The 13,656-nt window shown below is 55.6% G+C and overlaps 1 protein-coding gene across 2 annotated transcripts in view; it reads right to left on the reverse strand.

Moving 5' to 3' along the window:
- Nucleotides 1-5,536: 5,536 nt before the first annotated feature.
- pdcd11 (programmed cell death 11) overlaps nt 5,537-13,656 on the reverse strand; it is a 99,867-nt gene continuing 91,747 nt past the window's right edge. For both annotated transcript variants that reach the window (XM_038821690.1, XM_038821689.1), the window contains exons 32-33: nt 8,027-8,192; nt 5,537-6,461 (exon numbers count right to left, since the gene is read on the reverse strand). In XM_038821690.1, coding sequence (XP_038677618.1) covers nt 6,290-6,461; nt 8,027-8,192 — 338 coding nt within the window. In that variant the 3' untranslated portion in view covers nt 5,537-6,289. The remainder of the gene's footprint in view (nt 6,462-8,026; nt 8,193-13,656) is intronic.

The raw sequence follows: 13,656 nt of genomic DNA on the forward strand, positions 1-13,656 counted from the left end.
CCACCAGCCCCATGGTCACTGCCACCAGCCCCATGGTCACTCTCACTGCCACCAGCTCCATGGTCACCTTCACTGCCACCAGCTCCATGGTCACTGCCACCAGCCCCATGGTCACTCTCACTGCCACCAGCTCCATGGTCACTCTCACTGCCACCAGCCCCATGGTCACTCTCACTGCCACCAGCTCCATGGTCACTCTCACTGCCACCAGCTCCATGGTCACTGCCACCAGCCCCATGGTCACTCTCACTGCCACCAGCTCCATGGTCACTGCCACCAGCTCCATGGTCACTCTCACTGCCACCAGCCCCATGGTCACTCTCTCTGCCACCAGCTCCATGGTCACTCTCACTGCCACCAGCTCCATGGTCACTTTCACTGCCACCAGCTCCATTGTCACTCTCACTGCCCACCAGCTCCATGGTCACTCTCACTGCCCACCAGCTCCATGGTCACTCTCACTGCCCACCAGCTCCATGGTCACTCTCACTGCCCACCAGCTCCATGGTCAATCCGGCAGCTCCATGGTCACTGCCACCAGCTCCATGGTCACTTTCACTGCCACCAGCTCCATGGTCACTGCCACCAGCTCCATGGTCACTGCCACCAGCTCCCTGGTCACTGCCACCAGCTCCATGGTCACTGCCACCAGCTCCATGGTCACTGCCACCAGCTCCATGGTCACTGCCACCAGCTCCATGGTCACTTTCACTGCCACCAGCTCCATGGTCACTGCCACCAGCTCCATGGTCACTGCCACCAGCCCCATGGTCACTGCCACCAGCTCCCTGGTCACTGCCACCAGCTCCCTGGTCACTGCCACCAGCTCCATGGTCACTGCCACCAGCCCCATGGTCACTGCCACCAGCTCCCTGGTCACTGCCACCAGCTCCATGGTCACTGCCACCAGCCCCATGGTCACTGCCACCAGCTCCATGGTCACTGCCACCAGCTCCATGGTCACTGCCACCAGCCCCATGGTCACTGCCACCAGCCCCATGGTCACTGCCACCAGCTCCCTGGTCACTGCCACCAGCCCCATGGTCACTGCCACCAGCTCCATGGTCACTGCCACCAGCTCCATGGTCACTCTCACTGCCACCAGCCCCATGGTCACTCTCACTGCCACCAGCCCCATGGTCACTCTCACTGCCACCAGCTCCATGGTCACTTTCACTGCCACCAGCCCCATGGTCACTCTCACTGCCACCAGCCCCATGGTCACTGCCACCAGCCCCATGGTCACTCTCTCTGCCCACCAGCTCCATGGTCACTCTCACTGCCACCAGCCCCATGGTCACTCTCACTGCCACCAGCTCCATGGTCACTCTCACTGCCACCAGCCCCATGGTCACTCTCACTGCCCACCAGCTCCATGGTCACTCTCACTGCCCACCAGCTCCATGGTCAATCCGGCAGCTCCATGGTCACTTTCACTGCCACCAGCCCCATGGTCACTGCCACCAGCTCCATGGTCACTGCCACCAGCTCCATGGTCACTCTCACTGCCCACCAGCTCCATGGTCACTCTCACTGCCCACCAGCTCCATGGTCAATCCGGCAGCTCCATGGTCACTTTCACTGCCACCAGCCCCATGGTCACTGCCACCAGCTCCCTGGTCACTGCCACCAGCTCCATGGTCACTCTCACTGCCACCAGCCCCATGGTCACTCTCACTGCCACCAGCTCCATGGTCACTTTCACTGCCACCAGCTCTATGGTCACTTTCACTGCCACCAGCTCCATGGTCACTTTCACTGCCACCAGCTCCATGGTCACTCTCACTGCCACCAGCTCCATGGTCACTGCCACCAGCTCCATGGTCACTGCCACCAGCCCCATGGTCACTGCCACCAGCTCCCTGGTCACTGCCACCAGCTCCCTGGTCACTGCCACCAGCTCCATGGTCACTGCCACCAGCCCCATGGTCACTGCCACCAGCTCCCTGGTCACTGCCACCAGCTCCATGGTCACTGCCACCAGCTCCATGGTCACTGCCACCAGCCCCATGGTCACTGCCACCAGCCCCATGGTCACTGCCACCAGCCCCATGGTCACTGCCACCAGCTCCCTGGTCACTGCCACCAGCCCCATGGTCACTGCCACCAGCTCCATGGTCACTGCCACCAGCTCCATGGTCACTCTCACTGCCACCAGCCCCATGGTCACTCTCACTGCCACCAGCCCCATGGTCACTCTCACTGCCACCAGCCCCATGGTCACTCTCTCTGCCACCAGCCCCATGGTCACTTTCACTGCCACCAGCCCCATGGTCACTCTCACTGCCACCAGCCCCATGGTCACTGCCACCAGCCCCATGGTCACTCTCTCTGCCCACCAGCTCCATGGTCACTCTCACTGCCACCAGCCCCATGGTCACTCTCACTGCCACCAGCTCCATGGTCACTCTCACTGCCACCAGCCCCATGGTCACTCTCACTGCCCACCAGCTCCATGGTCACTCTCACTGCCCACCAGCTCCATGGTCAATCCGGCAGCTCCATGGTCACTTTCACTGCCACCAGCCCCATGGTCACTGCCACCAGCTCCCTGGTCACTGCCACCAGCTCCATGGTCACTCTCACTGCCACCAGCTCCATGGTCACCTTCACTGCCACCAGCCCCATGGTCACTCTCACTGCCACCAGCTCCATGGTCACTCTCACTGCCACCAGCTCCATGGTCACTGCCACCAGCTCCATGGTCACTCTCACTGCCACCAGCTCCATGGTCACTGCCACCAGCTCCATGGTCACTGCCACCAGCTCCATGGTCACTCTCACTGCCACCAGCCCCATGGTCACTTTCACTGCCACCAGCTCCATGGTCACTCTCACTGCCCACCAGCTCCATGGTCACTCTCACTGCCCACCAGCTCCATGGTCAATCCGGCAGCTCCATGGTCACTCTCACTGCCACCAGCCCCATGGTCACTGCCACCAGCTCCATGGTCACTCTCACTGCCACCAGCCCCATGGTCACCTTCACTGCCACCAGCTCCATGGTCACCTTCACTGCCACCAGCTCCATGGTCACTCTCACTGCCACCAGCTCCATGGTCACTGCCACCAGCCCCATGGTCACTGCCACCAGCTCCATGGTCACTCTCACTGCCACCAGCTCCATGGTCACTGCCACCAGCTCCATGGTCACTGCCACCAGCTCCATGGTCACTCTCACTGCCACCAGCTCCATGGTCACTGCCACCAGCTCCATGGTCACTGCCACCAGCTCCATGGTCACTCTCACTGCCACCAGCCCCATGGTCACTTTCACTGCCACCAGCTCCATGGTCACTCTCACTGCCCACCAGCTCCATGGTCACTCTCACTGCCCACCAGCTCCATGGTCAATCCGGCAGCTCCATGGTCACTCTCACTGCCACCAGCCCCATGGTCACTGCCACCAGCTCCATGGTCACTCTCACTGCCACCAGCCCCATGGTCACCTTCACTGCCACCAGCCCCATGGTCACTGCCACCAGCTCCATGGTCACCTTCACTGCCACCAGCTCCATGGTCACTCTCACTGCCACCAGCTCCATGGTCACTGCCACCAGCCCCATGGTCACTGCCACCAGCTCCATGGTCACTCTCACTGCCACCAGCCCCATGGTCACTCTCACTGCCACCAGCTCCATGGTCACTCTCACTGCCACCAGCTCCCTGGTCACTGCCACCAGCTCCATGGTCACTGCCACCAGCTCCATGGTCACTTTCACTGCCACCAGCTCCATGGTCACTGCCACCAGCTCCATGGTCACTCTCACTGCCACCAGCTCCATGGTCACTGCCACCAGCTCCATGGTCACTCTCACTGCCACCAGCCCCATGGTCACTCTCACTGCCACCAGCCCCATGGTCACTCTCACTGCCACCAGCCCCATGGTCACTTTCACTGCCACCAGCCCCATGATCACTCTCACTGCCACCAGCCCCATGGTCACTCTCACTGCCACCAGCTCCATGGTCACTCTCACTGCCACCAGCTCCATGGTCACTCTCACTGCCACCAGCCCCATGGTCACTGCCACCAGCTCCATGGTCACTTTCACTGCCACCAGCCCCATGGTCACTTTCACTGCCACCAGCCCCATGGTCACTGCCACCAGCTCCATGGTCACTGCCACCAGCTCCATGGTCACTCTCACTGCCACCAGCTCCATGGTCACTGCCACCAGCTCCATGGTCACTGCGACCAGCTCCATGGTCACTGCGACCAGCTCCATGGTCACTGCGACCAGCTCCATGGTCAATCAGGCAGCTCCATGGTCAATCAGGCAGCTCCATGGTTAATCAGGCAGCTCCATGGTCAATCAGGCAGCTCCATGGTCAATCAGGCAGCTCCATGGTCACTTTCTCTGCCACCAGCTTTTTTATTTGTAAATTCCCAAGATTATTACTCCTGCGCCATTCTACTCAATTCACACTTCACCCATTGACTTTTAATGATCGATGGTTACTGGTTGGATCCTTGCTGGGTTACAATAGCCAATTGTACAGGGCACTCAATGTAGTCAAGGCCCAAGTCCGTGTGTCCTACAGATAGTGGGGCAGGGATGACGGACAGAGGGGCAAGGCAAACTGATGGACAGAGTGATACAAACCAGAGCAACCCTCCGGGAATGCGATATGCACCGAGATCAGGATTTTCTTCGTAAAGTGATGCAACTTAAAGGTCAGTCTGAGTAAATGGGCTGACACAGTGCATCAACAAGTAGGGATCGGGGAGATCTGTTCAAAATCAGGAAGTGATAGTCAGAGAGTTTTACAGCATAGAAAGAGGCCCTATGGCTCACTGTGTCTAGGCTGCCATCAAGCACTGATCTACCCAAATCCCAGTTTCCAGCCAGTAGCCTGGTCTGCTGTGGCGTTTCAAATGCCCATCTCAATGATGTTAAATGCTGTGAGGGTCTCTGCCTCACCCTTTCAGGCAGCCAGTTCCAGACTCCCACCACCCTCTGGGTGAAAGGTTTCCCCTCAAATTCCCCCAAACCTCCTGCCCCTTACCGTAAATCTATGCCCCCTAGTTATTGACGCCCAAGGGGGTAATGTACCTCCCTGTCCACCCTATCTATGCCCATTATAATGTTATACACGTCAATCAGCTCCCCCTTAGCCTTCGCTGCTCCAGGGAAAACCCCAGCCTATCCAGTCTCTGCACATCGCTGAAACTCTCCTTCCCAGGCAACATCCTGGTGAATCTCCACTGCACCCCCTCCAGTACAATCCCATCCTTCCTGTAGTGTGGAGACCAGAACTGCACACAGTACTCTAGCTGTGGCCTAATCAGCGTTAATACAGCTCCATCATAGATTTGAATAGAGTAAATGGGGAGAAACGATTCTCAGAGACAGAGTGTTAGTAATCAGAGGGTCACAGATTTAAGATTATTGGGATTGGGGCAGGGAGGATGGGGACTGACACCAGACTGCTGGGGTCTAAAGGGATCGGGGCAGTCAGAACATCAGAAAGCACTCTGGCAGTAAAGGAAGGCCAGTCCTGTACATAAGTGAATGCAGAGGCACACCAACCATTACCATAAAATAAACCTCTTTATTACACGTCTAAAACATCAGAGCTCGATGTTTCATTCCCAACACAAAGAGGTCTGACCCTCCACCAGTTCCCTGGACCTTAACCGGAGCTCCTTCCAATTGAAAAGTTACAGCTTTCTGATGTGAAGGTGAGACTGAATGAACTGAGATGTTTCACTCTGCTCAGTCCGTGCTGCAACATTACAAACCGGGAGACACGGCTAGTGAGCAATCATGGGGGGCTGGGGTGGGGCGAGATGTGTAGACAGTGGCAACACTTCACAACACTGATTACAGAATTAGCAAAACGAGCCTGGGTTTCCAAAGCAGGATGTGGGTTTAGAGCAATGCTGCCATTTATTTGAGTGATTAATGCTCATTGGCAATTGAGCACAGATAATCAGGAGTGATCTATCAGGGCGATAGAACCGGGAACCCACAGCTATCACTGTGAAGCAGGTGCTGGGGCAGTTCTGTTGGAAGGTCCATGAGTTAACCACAGTGTCGGGGTCTGTACCTCACAACATCAGCCAGCTTCAGGCACAAACTGGGGGAGGAGGATGGAGCTGCCCAAGTCTGAGATGGTAACAGATTCCCAATTACCACTTCTACACTGATTTGAAAGAACAACCGCTGACGAAGAACTGGAGCAACTTTGGGCATTAATCATCAGTGAATTGTCCAGAGGGCTTCCTATTACTCCACCTCAAAACGGACAGGAACTTCCTGCCCCAGGGTATCTCTGGGTGAGGTTAGCTGTCCACCAGCGAACTCTTGGACTCAACATACTCCAGTGCTTTTTCCTTCACAGCCTGTACACTCTCCTCACTCCCGTGTTTCTTCTCATACTCGAGGTACCGCTTGAAGAAAAATTTCATCTTCTTTGGGGCGAGCTTCAGGTGTACGACTCTTTCAAAGAGGTGCCTAAAGAAGAGAGAGGTTGTCAAGGGGTTTGAACCATGCAATCTACAAATCCACATTCTATATAATTTACTGATTTAGGATTCTGGTACTGCAGAGATGATTGTGGCAGACTAGCAACTGTATAGTAGAGAGTTTAAATCCCACCCTGGACAAGTTGAAACTCTGGCGTACTAATAGGCTACTCCAAGTAAAATGAGCAGTAAGTTGTCAGACTCATTAAAAACCCAACCGGATCATTAATGTAATTCAGGACAGGGCGGCACGGTGGTGCAGTGGTTAGCACTGCTGCCTCACGTTGCCGAGGACCCGGGATCGATCCCAACACCAAGTCACTGTCCGTGTGGAGTTTGCACATTCTCCTCCGTGTCTGTGTGGGTCTCCTCCCCACAACACAAAGATGTGCAGGCTAGGTGGATTGGCCACCCTAAATTGCCCCTCAATTGGAAAAAAAAAAGAATTGGGTACTCTAAATTTATTTTTTAAAATTAATGTGGTTGAGGGAAGGGAACGGCTCCACCTTCCCTCAATCTGCTCCATGTCAGATTTCAGTCCCACTCTGGATTGGCAGTTTAGTAACTAAATCCCCACAGCACAGGAAGCCATTCAGCCCATCGAATCTGCACTGACCCTCTGGAAGAACATCCTACTTAGGCTCACTCCCCTTCCCTATCCCCATAACCCACCGAAGCTACACATCTTTGGACTGTGGGAGGAAACCGGAGCACCTGGAGGAAACCCACGCACACACGGGGAGAAAGTGCAAGCTCCACAGTCTCCTGAGGGGTCACACAAGGATCAGAGCTTGGGCCCCAGCCATTCACAATCTATATCAATGATGTAGATGTGGGACCAAATGTAATATTTCCAAATTTTCTGATGCAACAAAACTAGGTGGGAATGGAAGCTGCGAGGAAGATGCAAAGAGGCTGCTAGGGGATTTAGACAGGGAGAGTGAGTGGGAATGAACACAGCAGATGGAATATAATGTGAAAAAATGTGGAATTATCCACGTTGGTGGGAAAACCAGAAATCTGCACCCTCAGGGAGGTTAAAGATCCCGTGCTCAAAGGGAAGTGGGAGCGTTCTCTCTAATGTTCCGAGGCCAATAATTGTCCAACAACCAACGTTACTAAAAAGGGAGGATCTGGTCATTACCTCTAATTGGCTTTTTATTTATTTGCTCATGGGAAGTGGGCATCGGCAGCTGGGTCAGCATTTATTGCCCTTGAGGGGGCATTGCTGTGGGTCTGGAGTCCCATGTAGGCCAGACCGGGTAAGGACGGCAGATTTCCTTCCTTGAAGGACATTAGTGAAGCAGATGGGTTTTTACAACAATCGACAATGGTTTCATGGTCATCGTTAGAGTTTTAATTCCAGATTTTTATTGAATTCTAATTTCACCATCTGCCGTGATGGGATTTGAATCTGGGTCCCCGGCACATTACCCCGGGTCTCTGGATTACTAGTCCAGTCCTCTCCTGCTTTAGTTTCTGTCCAACACCCGGTGATTACCCTTCAGGGGCTATAGAAATGCAGTGATGATTTTCTGGCTGAGTTTGACTAACCTGATTTGCTCCTGGTCACCATGTTTCACCATCATGTCGATGTACACCGACCACAGGTCGGTGCGCTTGGGGTAACTGCTCAGCGTGTTCTCAAACATGGCCTTTGCCCGCTCAGTATCGCCAAGGCGGAACTCCAGCTGTGCAAATTTGGCAATTACATCAACATCTGAAACAAAGAAAGTGCGTGAGTAAAACATGGAGCAAATAACCATTTCCTTCCATCAACTTGAAGCAGGAAGTCTTCCGAAAATGAAAATCGCTTATTGTCACAAGTAGGCTTCAAATGAAGTTCCTGTGAAAAACCCCTAGTCGCCACATTCTGGCGCCTGTTCGGGGAGGCTGGTACAGGTATTGAACCGTGCTGCTGGCCTGCCTTGGTCTGCTTTAAAAGCCAGCGATTTAGCCCAGTGTGCTAAACCAGCCCCAAATTCCCCCCCACACAACCCGAGCTGCTTCGTTCAGGAGTTGGGGAAACACACTGCAAGCTGTCCGGGGGGGGGGGGGGGGGGGGGGGGGGGGGGGGGGATGACGAACACACTGCAAGCTGTCCAGGGGGTGGGGTACACACTGCAAGCTGTCCAAGGGGCTGGGGGAACACACTGCAAGCTGTCCCGGGGGTGGGAACACACTGCAAGCTGTCCAGGGGGTGGGGAACACACTGCAAGCTGTCCAGGAGCTGGGGGAACACACTGCAAGCTGTCCAGGGGGTGGGGTACACACTGCAAGCTGTCCCAGGGGCTGGGGGAACACACTGCAAGCTGTCCCGGGGGTGGGAACACACTGCAAGCTGTCCAGGGGGTGGGGTACACACTGCAAGCTGTCCAAGGGGCTGGGGGAACACACTGCAAGCTGTCCCGGGGGTGGGAACACACTGCAAGCTGTCCAGGGGGTGGGGAACACACTGCAAGCTGTCCAGGAGCTGGGGGAACACACTGCAAGCTGTCCAGGGGGTGGGGTACACACTGCAAGCTGTCCCAGGGGCTGGGGGAACGCACTGCAAGCTGTCCCGGGGGTGGGAACACACTGCAAGCTGTCCAGGGGGTGGGGTACACACTGCAAGCTGTCCCAGGGGCTGGGGGAACACACTGCAAGCTGTCCCGGGGGTGGGAACACACTGCAAGCTGTCCAGGGGGTGGGGTACACACTGCAAGCTGTCCCGGGGGCTGGGGGAACACACTGCAGGCTGCCCAGGGGTTGGGGAACACACTGCAAGCTGTCCAGGAGCTGGGGGAACACACTGCAAGCTGTCCAGGAACTGGGGGTACACACTGCAAGCTGTCCAGGAACTGGGGGTACACACTGCAAGCTGTCCAGGAACTGGGGGTACACACTGCAAGCTGTCCAGGAACTGGGGGAACACACTGCAAGCTGTCCAGGAACTGGGGGTACACACTGCAAGCTGTCCAGGAACTGGGGGTACACACTGCAAGCTGTCCCGGGGGCTGGGGGAACACACTGCAAGCTGTCCAGGAACTGGGGGTACACACTGCAAGCTGTCCAGGAACTGGGGGTACACACTGCAAGCTGTCCAGGAACTGGGGGTACACACTGCAAGCTGTCCCGGGGGTGGGGTACACACTGCAAGCTGTCCCGGGGGCTGGGCGAACACACTGCAAGCTGTCCCGGGGGTGGGGTACACACTGCAAGCTGTCCCGGGGGTGGGGTACACACTGCAAGCTGTCCCGGGGGTGGGGTACACACTGCAAGCTGTCCAGGAGCTGGGGGTACACACTGCAAGCTGTCCCGGGAGTGGGGTACACACTGCAAGCTGTCCCGGGAGTGGGGTACACACTGCAAGCTGTCCCGGGGGCTGGGCGAACACACTGCAAGCTGTCCCGGGGGTGGTGGAACACACTGCAAGCTGCCCAGGGGGTGGGGAACACACTGCAAGCTGCCCAGGGGGTGGGGAACACACTGCAAGCTGTCACATAGAGCTGAGGGAGCATTGTCACATACAGAGTGAGGGAGCAGTGTCACATACAGAGTGAGGGAGCAGTGTCACATACAGAGCTGGGGGAGCATTGTCACATACAGAGCTGGGGGAGCAGTGTCACATACAGAGCAGAGGGAGCATTGTCACGTACAGAGCTGGGGGAGCAGTGTCACATACAGAGCTGGGGGAGCAGTGTCACATACAGAGCAGAGGGAGCATTGTCACATACAGAGCTGAGGGAGCATTGTCACATACAGAGCTGGGGGAGCAGTGTCACATACAGAGCTGGGGGAGCATTGTCACATACAGAGCTGGGGGAGCAGTGTCACATACAGAGCTGGGAGAGCAGTGTCACATACAGAGCAGAGGGAGCAGTGTCACATACAGAGCTGGGGGAGCAGTGTCACATACAGAGCTGGGGGAGCAGTGTCACATACAGAGCTGGGGGAGCAGTGTCACATACAGAGCTGGGGGAGCAGTGTCACATACAGAGCAGAGGGAGCATTGTCACATACAGAGTGAGGGAGCAGTGTCACATACAGAGCTGGGGGAGCAGTGTCACATACAGAGCAGAGGGAGCAGTGTCACATACAGAGCAGAGGGAGCAGTGTCACATACAGAGCTGGGGGAGCATTGTCACATACAGAGCTGGGGGAGCAGTGTCACATACAGAGCAGAGGGAGCAGTGTCACATACAGAGCTGGGAGAGCATTGTCACATACAGAGCTGGGGGAGCAGTGTCACATACAGAGCAGAGGGAGCATTGTCACATACAGAGCAGAGGGAGCATTGTCACATACAGAGCTGGGGGAGCAGTGTCACATACAGAGCAGAGGGAGCAGTGTCACATACAGAGCTGGGGGAGCAGTGTCACATACAGAGCTGGGGGAGCAGTGTCACATACAGAGTGAGGGAGCAGTGTCACATACAGAGCTGGGGGAGCAGTGTCACATACAGAGCTGGGGGAGCATTGTCACATACAGAGCTGGGGGAGCAGTGTCACATACAGAGCTGGGGGAGCAGTGTCACATACAGAGCTGAGGGAGCATTGTCACATACAGAGCTGAGGGAGCAGTGTCACATACAGAGTGAGGGAGCAGTGTCACATACAGAGTGAGGGAGCATTGTCACATACAGAGCTGGGGGAGCAGTGTCACATACAGAGCAGAGGGAGCAGTGTCACATACAGAGCTGGGGGAGCAGTGTCACATACAGAGCTGGGGGAGCAGTGTCACATACAGAGCTGGGGGAGCAGTGTCACATACAGAGTGAGGGAGCAGTGTCACATACAGAGCTGGGGGAGCATTGTCACATACAGAGCTGGGGGAGCAGTGTCACATACAGAGCTGGGGGAGCAGTGTCACATACAGAGCTGAGGGAGCATTGTCACATACAGAGCTGGGGGAGCAGTGTCACATACAGAGTGAGGGAGCAGTGTCACATACAGAGTGAGGGGAGCAGTGTCACATACAGAGTGAGGGGAGCAGTGTCACATACAGAGTGAGGGAGGCAGTGTCACATACAGAGTGAGGGAGCAGTGTCACATACCGAGTGGGGAGCATGTCACATACAGAGTGGAGGGGAGCATTGTCACATAAGAGTGGGGAGCAGTGTCACATACAGAGGCAGATGGAGCATGTCACATACAGAGCTGGGGGAGCAGTGTCACATACAGAGTGAGGGAGCAGTGTCACATACAGAGTGAGGGAGCAGTGTCACATACAGAGTGCAGGAGCAGTGTCACATACAGAGTGAGGGAGCAGTTGTCACATACAGAGCTGGGGAGCAGTGTCACATACAGAGCTGGGGGAGCATTGTCACATACAGAGCAGCTGGAAGCAGTGTCACATACAGAGCTTGGGGGAGCATTGTCACATACAGAGTGGGGGAGCAGTGTCACATACAGAGCTGGGGGAGCATTGTCACATACAGAGCAGAGGGAGCATTGTCACATACAGAGCTGGGGGAGCATTGTCACATACAGAGCTGGGGGAGCAGTGTCACATACAGAGCTGGGGGAGCATTGTCACATACAGAGCTGGGGGAGCAGTGTCACATACAGAGCTGGGGGAGCAGTGTCACATACAGAGCTGAGGGAGCATTGTCACATACAGAGCAGAGGGAGCAGTGTCACATACAGAGCTGGGGGAGCAGTGTCACATACAGAGCTGAGGGAGCATTGTCACATACAGAGCTGGGGGAGCAGTGTCACATACAGAGTGAGGGAGCATTGTCACATACAGAGCTGGGGGAGCAGTGTCACATACAGAGTGAGGGAGCATTGTCACATACAGAGCTGGGGGAGCAGTGTCACATACAGAGCTGGGGGAGCAGTGTCACATACAGAGCTGGGGGAGCAGTGTCACATACAGAGTGAGGGAGCAGTGTCACATACAGAGCTGGGGGAGCATTGTCACATACAGAGCTGGGGGAGCAGTGTCACATACAGAGCTGGGGGAGCAGTGTCACATACAGAGCTGAGGGAGCATTGTCACATACAGAGCTGGGGGAGCAGTGTCACATACAGAGTGAGGGAGCAGTGTCACATACAGAGTGAGGGAGCAGTGTCACATACAGAGTGAGGGAGCAGTGTCACATACAGAGTGAGGGAGCAGTGTCACATACAGAGTGAGGGAGCAGTGTCACATACAGAGTGAGGGAGCAGTGTCACATACAGAGTGAGGGAGCAGTGTCACATACAGAGTGAGGGAGCAGTGTCACATACAGAGCAGAGGGAGCAGTGTCACATACAGAGCTGGGGGAGCAGTGTCACATACAGAGTGAGGGAGCAGTGTCACATACAGAGTGAGGGAGCAGTGTCACATACAGAGTGAGGGAGCAGTGTCACATACAGAGTGAGGGAGCATTGTCACATACAGAGCTGGGGGAGCAGTGTCACATACAGAGCTGGGGAGCATTGTCACATACAGAGCAGAGGGAGCAGTGTCACATACAGAGCTGGGGGAGCATTGTCACATACAGAGCTGGGGGAGCAGTGTCACATACAGAGCTGGGGGAGCATTGTCACATACAGAGCAGAGGGAGCATTGTCACATACAGAGCTGGGGGAGCAGTGTCACATACAGAGCTGAGGGAGCATTGTCACATACAGAGCAGAGGGAGCAGTGTCACATACAGAGCTGGGGGAGCAGTGTCACATACAGAGCTGAGGGAGCATTGTCACATACAGAGCTGGGGGAGCAGTGTCACATACAGAGTGAGGGGAGCATTGTCACATACAGAGCTGAGGGAGCAGTGTCACATACAGAGCAGAGGGAGCATTGTCACATACAGAGCTGAGGGAGCAGTGTCACATACAGAGTGAGGGAGCAGTGTCACATACAGAGCTGAGGGAGCAGTGTCACATACAGAGCTGGGGGAGCAGTGTCACATACAGAGCTGGGGGAGCAGTGTCACATACAGAGTGAGGGAGCAGTGTCACATACAGAGCTGAGGGAGCATTGTCACATACAGAGCTGGGGGAGCAGTGTCACATACAGAGCTGAGGGAGCATTGTCACATACAGAGCTGGGGGAGCATTGTCACATACAGAGCTGGGGGAGCAGTGTCACATACAGAGCTGGGGGAGCAGTGTCACATACAGAGCTGGGGGAGCATTGTCACATACAGAGTGAGGGAGCATTGTCACATACAGAGCTGGGGGAGCAGTGTCACATACAGAGCTGAGGGAGCAGTG

This window comes from Scyliorhinus canicula, chromosome 16 (genome assembly GCF_902713615.1).
Source record: "Scyliorhinus canicula chromosome 16, sScyCan1.1, whole genome shotgun sequence".
NCBI lineage: Eukaryota > Metazoa > Chordata > Chondrichthyes > Carcharhiniformes > Scyliorhinidae > Scyliorhinus > Scyliorhinus canicula.